The following is a 14,579-nucleotide window of genomic DNA, read 5'->3' on the forward strand; positions in this document are numbered from 1 at the left end:
TAATAGGGGTAATTTTCTGTGATCGAAAGTTATTTTCTATAATTTAATTTCGAACCAGGGATCTTTGCGTGAAGTAACTCGTGGACATCCCTACGTAACATTTTGGCGACCGTGACAGGACTTAGATATATACGGGTGTGCTTAAAAGTTAGTTGTTTCTGCGTATTTAGTGTACACTTTTTTCCGGCGAATAAATTCGTTTGTCGTGAGGCTCGGCCGAAGTTGTTACCCTTGTAAGCGAGAAATATGGCATTAGAATTAGAAACAAAACGCCGAACAGTGCTTCGTACTGCTTTTACGACAGCTGCTAATGTTTTGAACAATTTGTTATCTGAAACGGTGGACACTCGACCCTGGCAACAAATTAGTGTACAGTGGGAACTGTTACAAGTTAAGTACAATGAGCTTTGCGTCGTGGAAAGTGCGGTGTTTGAAGCTATGATCGAAAAGGCTTCCGAGGCAGAATTAATCAGTGAGATGGAGGCAAAGGATAGATACAGCACACGCTACTATGAACTGAAGTACAAATGCGAAGACAGACCCAGTTTAGTAAGTTCAGAGTCATCAATAAAAGGTAAGCGCAGTTTTAAATTACCTCCAATCGAATTCAAGAAATATTCTGGGGACTTGATAGATTGGCTTCCATTTTGGTCGCAGTTCAAAGTAGTGCATGATGATCAATCGATTGATTTAAACGACAAAATAGCTTATTTGAGACAAGCCACTGTAGACGGTAGTAAGGCCAGACGTTTAGTAGAGAGTTTTCCTGCAGTAGCCGATAATTACTCAAAAATTATAAAGAGTTTGAAGTCTAGGTTTGGCAGAGAGGATCTCCAGATTGAAGTATATATTAGGGAGCTCTTAAAGTTAATTTTGAGTCGAGTTTCTAGTAGTTCTTGTAATGTTTCTGCACTATATGATATGATAGAGAGTCAACTTCGTTCACTTGAGACCTTAGGCATAACTGCTGACAAATATGCGGCAATATTGTATCCCCTTATTGAGTCATGTTTACCGGAGGATATGATCAGACTATGGCATAGATCTTCACAGTTTTTAAGGCCTTTTGGTTCCGTATCCATGCACAATGTCGAAGAATCTGCAGAAGTTTCAACTTTGGAGACAAGATTAAGTGGGCTAATGAGTTTTCTACAAAATGAAGTTCAAAATGAACAAAAAATTAATTTAGCAACGGAAGGTTTTGGTTTATCGACTGAAAATAAATGTAAATCCAATAACCTGGTTGAAAAGAAGAATATAAAATCACCAAAGCAAGGAACTGATCAGGCATCAGCGACCGCTGCTGGGTTGGTAAATTATGAGGTTGACAGGTGTATTTTTTGCGAAGGACAGCATGACAGTATCAATTGTTTTAAAGCACAAAAATTGTCTATGGAACAGAAACGACGAACATTGTCAGAGAAGAAAGCCTGTTTTCGATGTTTGAAGGTTCGACATTCTTCGAAGAAGTGTAGAGCACGTTTGAATTGTATTTTGTGTTGTAAATCCCATGTTGTTTTGATGTGTCCTGATTTACCTGTTAACAAAATTCATACATCGACCTCAAGTATCAGCCGCTCGGAAGAAAATATTACTGAGGATCAGACGCTTGCGAATTTGAATAATACACAGGTTTTTTTACAAACTCTGCGAGTAAACATAAGAAGTGCACATGGTACTAAACAAGTAAGGGCACTTATTGACACTGGATCGCAGAGAACATATATTTTACAGCGTACCGCACAAGAAATGGGTTTTTCTGCTAAAGGAACGGAAAATATCGTACATACGTTATTTGGCGGTAAAAGTACTTCTGAACAACGACATAAATTATATAAGGTAACTGCGAGTGAAGGAGCTTACTCTTGTTTATTTGATGCCTTAGATCAACCAAAAATTTGTGCAGATGTCTCTCCTGTTTATCACGGCCCTTGGGTTGAGGAACTTAGTGACATGAATATTTCGCTCAGCGATGTCGGACATATAGCACCAATTGAGATTTTGTTAGGAGCTGATGTTGTAGGCAAATTGTATACAGGGAGGAAATATCAGTTACAGTGTGGTCTTGTAGCAGTTGAAACTTTGTTAGGTTGGACTCTTATGGGCAAGGTGCCGGCAGTTGCTTCTAATTTCAGCACATCTATGATGTCGATTGCGTTGTTTGTTGATAGTTCTTCTGTGGCGAAACTCTGGGAGCTTAATATTATTGGGATAACCAATCCTGTAGAAAAATTGACACGAGAGGTGGCGGCCAAGGAGACTAAGAATTTTTTCTACGAGACTATCCGATGTGACAACGAAGGTAGGTATGAGGTTATGTTACCTTGGTTGAACAAGCATCCTTTAATTTCAGATAATTTAGTTGTCGCTAGAAGAAGGTTAGATACTACTTTAAATAAGTTCAAAAAGTCCAATTTGTTTGAATCGTATAATTTAATATTCAATGAGTGGTTGAACGAGGGTGTGATCGAAATAGTAAATAATCCGGGAGAGAATAATTGTGTGCACTATTTGCCTCACAGGCCCGTTATTAAAAATACTAGCGAAACCACGAAAATTAGGCCAGTCTTTGATGCATCATCTCATGAACAGGGTCGTCCTTCTTTGAACCAGTGTTTAGAGGTAGGGCCTAATCTTATTGAACTTATTCCTTCTGTGTTATTACGGTTTAGACAACAAAAAATAGGTGTTGTGTCGGATATTCGAAAGGCTTTTCTTCAAATTTCTGTACATTCGAAGGACAGAGATTTTTTGAGGTTCCTATGGGTAAACAATGAAGGAAATGAATTTGTATTTCGACATAGGAGAGTTGTTTTTGGAGTCAACTGTAGTCCATTTCTTCTGGGTGCTACTATAGAATTTCATTTGATAAAGGCGCTGGAAAAGTGTTGTAATGATATGCCGTACTCTAAAAATACAATTGAAAGGCTTATGATTGGGTTCTATGTAGATAATTGTGTGACTAGTGTTACTGATGAGAATGAGTTGAGAAAGTTCGTATCAGAAGCAACTGCCATCATGGAGGAAGATAAGATGGATTTGAGAGGGTGGGAGTCTTCTGGTAGTACAAAAACAGTTGTCCCTGTTCTTGGTCTTCTCTGGGACTCCTCAAGAGACACACTAAAAATCAATGGTGAAATTTTTCAGGGAGTGGTCGGAAAAGAACCCATAACTAAGAGACTGATGCTTTCTGTAGCTCAGAGTATATTTGACCCTATTGGTTTTACCTGTCCAGTATCTCTGTTCCCTAAACTGTTGCTGCAGAAACTTTGGGAAAAGCGCCTGGGATGGGATGCACCAGTCGAGAATGACATGGCTGAGAAATTTTGTCAATGGGTTACTCATCTTCCTGAACTGTCGAGTATTGAGATTCCACGTTGGATCCAGGCTGGGCCCATTGAAGCTGACCATTGGAGTTTGCACACCTTTTCAGATGCAAGTAAGAAAGCTTATGCAGCCGTAGTGTTTTTGAGAGTTCTTCGGAATGATGGTGTTTCGATTTTTCTTGTAGCAGCTAAGAGTCGTGTGGCTCCTTTGAAGAAGATTTCTATACCTAGATTGGAACTGTTGGCAGCCACTATTGGTGCTAGACTTTATCAGTCGGTCAAAAGACAATTTTCTCAGCATGTTGAGTCTTATTTTTGGAGTGATTCCACTACGGTTCTTTTTTGGATTCAACGTAAGGATGACTGGTCTGTTTTTGTTTTTAATAGACTTCAGGAGATTAGAAATTTAGCCAATGCTGAGTGTTGGAAATATGTGCCTGGTTCTCTCAAACCTGCCGATCTTCCATCAAGAGGCTGTGGTGTTCGGCAATTGTTTGAATCTCGATGGTGGGAAGGCCCGGAATGGTTGTACAGAAACGAAAATTATTGGCCCCAACAACAAGTAGAGGTTGATGAAGAAGAAGTCGGCACTGAGAAAAAGAAAAAAGCCATTTCGTCACTATTGAATATGACGTCCGACGATTGGCACCTGCATTACTTTTCTCAGTACACAAAACTGTTAAGAATGATGGCTTGGACGCTACGATTTTGTTACAATAAGAGAAATTCAAATAGAAAACTTACCGGCGAATTGGTCGCGGAGGAAATCGACAAAGCCGAAATGTTTGTGTTGAAGTTAGTGCAGAAAGAAGCGTTCGGTTCAGATACGAAACGAATTTCCTCGCTAAACACGTTTGTTGATGAATTTGGACTTATACGTTTAAAAACTCGCGTTACCGAGAGAATTGACACGGAAGATTTTCGTCTGCCTATCTTACTTCCGGGTGAACATTTTGTAGTGCGCAAGTTGATTTTGAGCTTACACAAAAACTCTTGTCACGTTGGTACACAGGGACTGCTTAGTTTGCTCCGCGAAAAATATTGGACTTTAGGGGGTAGACGGATTGTGCGGTCCATTTTAAAAGAATGTGGTGTGTGCAAGAGACAAGATGGGAAATCGTTCGAAGTACAAACGCCTTCATTGCCGGCCGATAGAGCTCGAGATGCTGCAGTGTTTGAGATTTCCGGGGTGGACTTAGCTGGGCCACTTTACTTGAAATCGAGCGATAAGGCATGGATTTGTTTGTTCACTTGTGCCGTTTATCGCGCAGTTCATCTGGAACTCGTTACCTCCTTGTCAACAAATGCATTTATTCAAGCTTTCCGTCGCTTTGTTGCAAGGCGTGGACGCCCGAGAACGGTTTATAGTGACAATGGAACGAATTTTACGGGACTTGAGAACGCGCTTAAGCAATTGGACTGGAACATGATCGCGGAATATAGTTCCACACAACGTATTAAGTGGCGTTTCAACCTCCCTACAGCTGCATGGTGGGGTGGATTTTGGGAGCGAATAATAGGTATTGTGAAAGGACTTTTGCAAAAAGTTTTGGGTCGAGCGTCTCTCAATTATGAAGACTTTTTGACATTGTTGTGTGATTGTGAGAGTATAGTCAACTCGCGGCCGTTGACGTATATTTCGGATGATCCTACTGAGCTAGTCGCGTTGACGCCATGTATGTTTTTACGTGAGCAAGTCAGTTACGAATTGCCGGATTGTGATTTGCTAGAGCAGAATTCTCTCACACGCAAAATACGCCGTTTGCAAGAGTTGAGAAATCATTTGCGAAAAAGATTTCGTGCTGAATATCTGGCTCAACTCAAAGCGGGAACGAAGAAGACGAAAGTTTCTAAAGTGTCTATCGGGGATGTCGTTTTAGTAGGCAACGAAAACATCAAGCGTCTTCAGTGGCCTTTAGGAAAAGTTATTGAACTTTTACCCGGTAGAGATAATCAGGTGCGATTAGTTCGTCTTGCGACGGCACAAGGCCAACTTCTGAGACCGTTGCAAAGGCTTTACCCAGTGGAAGTCGTGGAGGCAGTTACTGCTGGCGAGAATATCCAGGGTATTACCCTACGGGATGCGGCTCCAGAGACAGTGCCTCACGAGAACGGTTGTCAGCTCCAGGCTGAGGACGAATCAAGTGAAATAAGAGCTGCGGCTAAAACTCGCTCTGATGGAATACAGTGTTGCCAAATTTTGGCTGACAGAAATGTCACTTTTGGCGGGCAATTCAAATTTCAGTAAGTCACTCAAGGACAGTAGACTAAAAAATAATATTTTCAGTCATTTCAGTATTTATGGAGGACGGAGGCTACTGATTGATAATTCCGTTCATCTTAGATGTGTTCAATTGTATGTAATTATTATAATATGTATAATATGCAAATATTTGTTTGTATGATTGTTTTTAGACTACAAATAACAGAGATATAATATAATACCATACATTAATTAAAGAATAGGATTGAAATTGATGTCTATAATTTTTTTTTGAAGTGTTCAAATGCCAAGAGCCAGGAAGGATGTAGTAAAACTGAAGAACAAAAAAAGGAATACATGATATGGATTAATAGTAATAAGGTGTAAGGCGTACAGAAAAATGAAACGAAAGCTTAAGAGATAACCAAAACAATGATAATAAATAACAAGGAAGGCCTAAAACAACAGAGAAATAAAGTGCAATCAGATAACATTAAAAAAAGTATCAACCTATGAATACCTAGGTAGGGAGTATAATAACTCACGACGGGAAAATAGACGCTGAAATTGCAAACGAAGGAAACAAATCGACACGAATATTTTATACCTTAAATAAACCCATACTAGGACATAAATACATACAAATGGAAGTGAAAAGGAAGATGCATAATACAATAACAAGACCAGTAATAACCTATGCAAGGCGAAAATTGGACAATACAAAAGAAACATGAGTCAAAAATAGAAGCAATGGAGATGAAACACTTAAGAATGATTGCAGGAAAATGGGGTAGAATAAGAAATGAAGAAGAGAAATAGAGCCAATATTATATCACATCCAAAATAAACAACTGGAATGGTATGGACATATCATAAGAATGAAACCAGAAAGGATGGCCAGGAAAATTCTGGAAATGGGAAACACAACAAAAAGGAGAAGAGGACATCCCCGAAAGAATTGGAGGGATCAAATAGAGGATATAGTACATGTACGAGGCAAAACGAAAGAAGAAATGAAAAGCCTAGCCAAAAACTGAAAAGCATAGAAAAATGGGTGAAAGAAACAACGGACCATAATCCGACACCATAATAGGCATAAGGAAAAAAGACAAGAAGAATAGATAAACTGGACGAACATTCATTAAAAATTCTTGTTTTATGTAAATTCTATCTATAAAATTTACATTTATATTGAATTTAAATATATGGATTTATTGATACTTTAAAAAAAAAGAAGTTTGATAAAGAAACAACAGTTCAGAATAATTATAATTATTTTATTTGTTCTTAAAAATATTACAAAACTAAAATAAAAATAATACAAATGAAAATAAAATATACAAAACTACAACCACCCATTTAATATGAATATGCCTTTGGCCGCCCTTTAATGGTAAATGAATTTACAAATGCTTGCATGTAAGATCAATGTAAAATTAGTATGGCAGAGGATCACCAGGAAATAATACGAAATTAAATATCATTTCAACTTATTTTTGTAACTCTACACAGAAAGCAAACATTTTGTTTTTATTTTAACTAAAAATTTGGTTTAATAGTAAAGTTTTTATTATATATTATATAAGGGGCAGTAAAACGCAGACTGGCACTTACGGCGAAGTGACAGACAAACTGAGGATGGCGGTGGTAGACAGACGTCATCCTGAGGTAAAACTGAACCAGGAACAAGCAGAACTGGTTCGAACAAAACTGGAAGAGGCAGTGGATAAGGCACCCGGCGGAAGTCAGAATCCACTGCAGTTCCTAAGAACTACATTCAGCGCGGGGATTCTGTGGATCCACTGCGCGAATGAGCCTACCAAATCTTGGCTGGAGGGGACGGTACGAGAGCTTCGGGATCTCTGGGAGTCGGCGGATTTGAAGTTGATCGAATCCAAGGACTTGAGAAGACCGATTGTGCTTGTGCACGTGCCTGAGACCGGCATAAGCGAAAAGTGTTCAGGAGTCGCTTGGGCAAGCAGAATGCAGGGCTCAATACGACAGACTGGACACTGAAAAGCCAGAAGGTCGAGGGGCAAGGAGAAATCCTTGCGTACTCGATCGACAAGGTCTCCTTGAGGGCTTTGAAGCAGACCCAACTCAAGGCCTTTTATAGGATGGGAAGGGTAGCATTCAAGATCGTGCGGGAGACAGATGGAGATGACAAAGGTGAGAGTGATCCAAGCCAACCTTCAACACAGTAAGGCAGCTTCGGCAGAACTTGCTGTGGCGATGGAAAGGTTTGATGTTGCTCTCATCCAAGAACCCTGGGTAAACCAGGGTAAAATAAAAGGTCTCTCAGGAATAAGTGGAGAACTGATTTACAGTAGATCCGCTGAAGTACCAAGAACCTGCATAATAGCTAAAAGCAATATTAAGGTACTGCCGTTAACTAATTTCTGTTCTAGGGATCTAACAGCAGTAATACTAAAAGTTACAGAGGGAGGTAGGATGAAGGAGATAATACTCGGATCAGCCTATCTGCCCTATGATGATCCTAACCCACCACCACCAAGGGAATTGGAGGAGCTGATGAGAGACTGCAGAGGCAAAGGATCACAGATAATCATCGGTTGTGACTCCAACTCACATCACATCAGCTGGGGGAGCACCGAAAACAACGAAAGAGGTGAGCACTTACTACAATTTATTATGGAATATAATTTAGACATACTAAATGTAGGCAACAAACCTACCTTTGTGACTGCTAATAGGAAGGAGGTTATCGATATAACGATGGCGACTGCATTTGCAAGCAGCATCGTTAGGAACTGGCATGTGTCTGATGAGGCGAGTTTCTCAGACCACAGACACATATACTTTGAAATAACGGGCTATGAGCACGAAACAGAGACTTATCGAAACCCCAGGAAAACTGATTGGGAAGCGTATCAAGAAGACCTGACATATAGTTTTCGTGGGGCTATAAAGAGGATAAGGAACACAATAGAGCTAGATATGGCTACTGAACAATTTCAGGATATAGTCATAGAAGCATATAAAGATAACTGTCCCGTAACAGTGAGGAGCTCCAACAGGAAAGTGCCCTGGTGGAACAATGAACTTGCTAAAAGAAGGAGAGATGCGAGAAAAGAATTCAATTCTGCCAAGAGATCAGGCGAGTGGAGCGAATATCGCAAAGCTCTGACTGAATATAACAAGGCTCTACGGAAAGCCAAAAGAGAATCATGGAGGAAGCACTGCGAGGAGATAGAACAGACTGCAGTAGTGGCTAGACTCCAAAAGGTTCTCTCGAAAGAACCTAAGAGCAATATCGCCACGCTCCAAATGGAGTCAGGCGATTACACACAGACCAGTGAAGAGACGCTGAGGGAACTCTTCAATGTTCACTTCCCTGGGTCGGTCACCAGAATGATGACACCAGAAGTTCTACAGCAAGAAGGACCAGTTACCATGAAATATGGAAATAGGGGAAGCTGGAGAGCTGCAAAAGAGATGGTGACACCAGACAAAATAAAATGGGCAGTAAGTTCATTTAAACCATATAAATCACCGGGAACGGACGGGATTTATCCTGTACTTTTGCAAAAAGGTACAGAAGCAATGTACAAGCAAATGTGTACAATACTTCGTGCAAGTATTGCGCTGGGGTATGTACCGGTTGCTTGGAGGTCGACAAGGGTAGCATTCATACCTAAGCCTGGTAAGGGTGGACGTATGCTGCGAAGTCCCTTAGACCAATAAGTCTGATGTCCTTTGTACTAAAGACATTGGAAAAACTGGTAGATAGACATATTAGGGATGGAATATTGGTTGAAAGACCAATAGAACAAGACCAATATGCATATAGGCCAGGTGTATCAACAGAAACAGCACTGCACCATCTAGTACGGAGGGTGGAGTATGTTCTGGAAAACAAAGAGGTGATGTTGGGAGCCTTTCTCGACATAGAGGGAGCCTTCAACAACACCTCATTCGATGCAATCACAAAGGCTATCCGGCTGAAAGGAGTGGATGAAATAAGCTGCAGGTGGATAGAATGCATGCTTAAAAGCCGCGTGGTATATTCGACACTGATGGGCGAGACCATGTCAGCACGGGTTGCCAGAGAATGCCCACAGGGAGGTGTATTATCTCCGTTAGTGTGGAATCTGGTTATGGACGGACTGATTGGAACGCTCAACAGGAAAAAATATAATGTCCTGGGCTATGCAGATGATTTTGTCATTCTGGCTCAGGGCAAGTTCAATACAACTGTCAGGGATAACATGCAACAGGCCCTGAATGTAGTATCAAAATGGACAAGTGAGGTAGGATTGTCCGTAAGCCCTCACAAATCCAAAATAGTAGCCTTCACCAGAAGGACAAAATTAGAGGGAATAGGACCTGTGAATCTCATGGGGATCTCCCTAAAGGTGGAGAGGGAGGTAAAATATCTCGGAGTCATAATAGACTCAAGGCTTACCTGGAATCAACACCTGGAACGAATAACCAAAAGAGCGATGGCCACTTTAATGGTGACCAGACGCACACATGGCAGAACATGGGGACTTAAACCGGACATGATGTATTGGATATACAACATGATGGTAAAGCCCACAATAACGTATGCAGCATTGGTCTGGTGGCCAAAGGTGCAACAGAGAAATGCTATAGAGAAGTTAGGCAAGATACAAAGGCTTGTCTGTCTCAGCATAACAGGAGCAATGAGAGGCACACCAACTGCAGCAATGGAAGCCTTACTAGACCTTCCTCCCTTACACATCACAGTGAAGGGCGAGGCAAGGATGGGGTTACATAGACTGCAGGGTAATCAAAGCAAAATTGCAGTGGGCAAAGGACACTGCAGCATCAATGACATATGCGGGGATCCAATATGGGAGATGATAACAGACCATTGTATCCCCAAATATAAAATGGAAATACCTTTTCAGGTGGAAATACACTCCAGAGAGGTATGGGAAGATCCTGGCAGACATCTGAAGTATGAGGGCCACACCTGGTATACAGATGGGTCCAAGACAGAAGATGGTTCGGGATCAGGAGTGTATAGTGAGGATAGGAACTATAACGGTTCCATCCCACTAGGAGAATATACCTCTGTATTTCAGGCGGAGGTATATGCAATCCTGCACTGTGCACGGATAAACAGATTGAGGACTTATACTAATAAGAGAATCAATATCTGTTCAGACAGCCAAGCGGCCTTGAGGGCTTTAAAGAACCCAAGGATAACCTCAAGGCTTGTATGGGAATGCCGCGAAGAACTTGACACCCTGGCGGAACATAATGAGGTAAAACTCATTTGGGTGCCTGGACATCAAGGGATCGCTGGTAATGAAAAAGCTGACGAACTTGCTAGACGAGGATCAGCAACAGTATACTTCGGTCCAGAACCGGCACTGGGAGTGCCCAAAAGCACAATCAGAGACCGATTAAGAGGCTGGATACGAAGACAGCACAAAGAATACTGGGAAGAAATTCCCACGCAAAAGCATGCGAAGAGATTTATACCTCAGACATGCGCAAAAAGAGCTGAAGAACTGTTCAAAATGAACAGGAATCAGCTCAAAATTATTACAGGTTTCTTAACTGGACACTTTCCAGTAAAAGGACACCTACACACGATAGGACTATATAACGGAGATCTCAGCTGCAGACTATGCAATAGAGAGACCGAGACAGTCAGACATTTATTGTGCGATTGCGAGGCGCTGGATCGTAAGAGACAAGCAATATATGGAGACTGCAAACCAAGTCCGACAGTGTATGGCACTAACCCAATGGACCTTTACAGGCTAGTAAAGGGCACTGCATTATTGGATTGGGTGTCATGAGAACAAATGGAAGGAAGCACAATAAGCTGAAAAGCTGCAGTGCCACCGGGGTGCATGCACGGACGGCTTCCGGAAGAAAAAAAGAAAAAAAAAAAAAAAAAAAAAAGTTTTTATTATTATTTTGTGTATCTGATGAAACGCATTTTTTTAATACTTAAAAACTTAAGTAACCTCAATTTTTTGGTGGTTTCGGTCTACCTGGGGTAAAAACTGAACATACTTTTTTATGAGAAAATGGTGGAGAGTCTAAATTTGGGATTTAATATTGAAACAATGAAAAAGTGAAGCTGAAAGTTTCAAAATTTTATGTCTATTTTGTATAACAAAGTATAATAATATGTCCTTAGACTACTCGTTAAACATGTCTTACACAAACATATGGCAAATATCATCAAAAGCTAAACGAGTTAACAATATTTACTATAACTTTTTTCTACTCCCGCAAGAAGTAAATTTAATGTTGTTCATTATAAAAATAAGATATTTATATTTTTAATTAAAAATATATGTTTTAATACTAGGTAATACATACAATACTGGAAGTATAACATTTAAAATGAAAATAAACCAATAATTTTATTGCATCTATAAGTAAGCGTCCTATGATGGCCACATCTGCACTAAATTTAAAATTAAGATGCAGTAGAAATAAACAAACCAAGACAAGTTAAATGCTACTATTAGGAGCCCTCCCGAATCATAATTCACAATGTACAAACTTTGGAAATCATGATTTGGGATTTACAATGTATATACATTGTAAATTATGATTCGGGAGTGTTTATAGTAGCATTTAATGTGTCTTGGTTTGTTTATTTCTACTGCATCTTGATTTTAGTATAGTATATTTCTATAAATATTTAGGAAAATTTAAATACCAAAACAAAATATAATATGTATAGTTATAATAATATATGTTATTCAGTGGTAATATATATTACCACTGAATGTAAAAAATATTTAAGTACAGTAAAAACTAGTAAAACTCTATTTTGTCTATTTTGTGAAAAGTTACTATTCACAAAGTTTATTTAGCAATAATGTATCAAACCCGGTATTACCACATCTGCGAAAGACAGTACCTCCGTAGACTAGAGTAGGTTTGTGACTATGGCCACTAATGTAGACACAATGAAATTCCAGGTTAATGTATGTAAGTGTAAATAATATGAAATGGAGATTTATTGAAGTTATACTTCTTTACGGGCGTAATGACGGTGAAATTTTATATGGTAATACCTAGCGACCGGGCGCATGCGCATTATAACTTTGTGCTCATTGGATGTTCAAATGACATGACAAAAATTATCAAAAATTATATCGCACCTTGAAAACCATATGGCAATATCTGCAATTTTTTCATGAAATGACCTTTGAATGTAGTCTAATAAGAAAAAAAATCTATTTTTTAATGCTATATAGCAGCGTCTGCAAAAAATTTTAAGTTCGGCACCAGAAAGATACATCCCTATGGTTTTTGTCAAAAATCGGTTCTTCTTTTTATACCATCAGGCATTATCTGCAGTAGTTGATGCTCTACGGTTCTAAAATTGGAAAAAAAAAACCAGATCTATATGGCAATATGTGCAAAATGTGACCCACGCTCGTAAAATGAAAGCAAGATCTACTAAGGAAACATCCTTTGAATGCAACAAAACAGAGTGCTGCATAGAGATTTGATTGCAACACTGGAAATAAGCGACAAGACTATAACAAATTGATATACAACGTCGTACTGCAGATCCCAAAAGAAAAGCGAATTATAACCGACAGACATTATATAAGCGACAGATTATAATATGCAAGACTTTGATTAAGTGTTAACACTAAAAATTTATAATAAATAAGTACAATCAATAAAAAAACTGTTATTTTATATGAATTTTTACTGTATCAGGTGCGAAAATTGATATATTTTTTAATACCATATGGCCGTATGTGCTAAAATACCTATTTCCTGGGGGAAATTTTACGTACTTCTTAATTCATATAAAAATATGTAAAATTAAAGACAATTGTGCCAAATAACAGGTTTGCAGCTTAATTTTTGGAATTACAGTAAATAAAATTAACTTTACAAAAACTTAAAATGCTCATAACTCAATATTATGATTTTTGCAGTTACTGCCCTATGGTTTTCAAGGTGCGATATATGTATGCTTGTTGCGTTTTAAAATTTGTAGGAAGAGAAACAACAAACAAAAAGTTAGTCAATGGTTATACTGCCTTTTTAAATAGTTTTCATATTATATTTTTGGACTTATTTACATAGAAGAGATGATTGTTGCATGCCAATGTGAAAGCTCATCAAACTGTGACTAGTATGAGTGCCGCAGATCTCGCTTATTCAAAGCTAAAGAATCTTTCACTGGTAAGTGTTTTATAAATAGTTAATCAAATTTTGTTATGATATTTGAACATAGCCACTTTGCACGACGCAAGTGATTGCGAAATTTATTAGTCGTTATACGGGCTCCGATACCTACCTTGAACCTACCAAAATACATAAGTAGTATGTAATACTTTTATTTACATAATTTGATTACCATCAAAATTTCTATCAATATTCACCTAATATATTGTTTTCTTACTCTATGTTTTGTTGTATTTTTTCAATTCTAAATCATTTCAATTCAAAATCAAAATAATTTGATTTACATAAGTTAAAAATGTCAAAAGGTTAATCTGTTAAGTTAGACGATCTTCGCACATAATGACAAGCTGTCTCTGTGGCGAAGTTTTAATGCGAGTGAATCCCAATACAACGCAAATACCAGCCGCGTGGTAAGTTGGTTCGAATCCCAATAGAAACTTTCATTTTTTTATTTTTTTTTATACATTTTATGATTGTAAGTATATTTATTATATAATATTTTCAGAAAATACGTATTTAGTTAAAAAATTTTCCGACAATTAATGTTCAGAAATCATTTGTGGCATTTTTAATGTGTTTGTGTGTGTTTTATAATTTTATTATTTTAATTTTTGGCACTGTTTTAATAAAAATGTTTGAGAAGTAGTAAGTATAAATTAATTTAATATTTAAATAAAATATAAATAAAAAGTATATTAATTTCGTTTATAATCATATAATCATATAATAGAAGTATAACTTCTTACGTGCGTACAAAGTACACACACATTCTTTTTTTATTTTTATAACAATACAATAATTTCGATGGTTAAACAGATTAGGTTAATCTTCATTGTACAGATCTATTTATTCTTACGAGATCTTTCCTTAGAACACTT

The 14,579-nt window shown here is 38.3% G+C and overlaps 1 protein-coding gene across 1 annotated transcript; it reads left to right on the top strand.

The window, feature by feature from the left end:
* The first annotated feature begins 246 nt into the window (after window positions 1-246).
* On the top strand, window positions 247-7,545 carry LOC126888618 (uncharacterized). Its single transcript, XM_050656974.1, has 2 exons — window positions 247-3,047; window positions 7,116-7,545. The coding sequence occupies exons 1-2, from the start codon at window positions 247-249 to the stop codon at window positions 7,543-7,545; spliced, it is 3,231 nt and encodes a 1,076-aa protein (XP_050512931.1).
* Window positions 7,546-14,579: the final 7,034 nt, after the last annotated feature.

This window comes from Diabrotica virgifera, chromosome 7, assembly GCF_917563875.1.
Source record: "Diabrotica virgifera virgifera chromosome 7, PGI_DIABVI_V3a".
NCBI classification, from domain to species: domain Eukaryota; kingdom Metazoa; phylum Arthropoda; class Insecta; order Coleoptera; family Chrysomelidae; genus Diabrotica; species Diabrotica virgifera.

What these genes read in the sequence shown, in the direction of transcription:
- LOC126888618 (XM_050656974.1), top strand. Translation starts at nt 247, where the DNA reads ATGGCATTAGAATTAGAAACAAAACGCCGAACAGTGCTTCGTACTGCT. An exon ending in GATAAGATGGATTTGAGAGG is followed by an intron (nt 3,048 to 7,115) that starts GTGGGAGTCTTC and finishes ATATTATATAAG; the next exon opens with GGGCAGTAAAACGCAGACTG.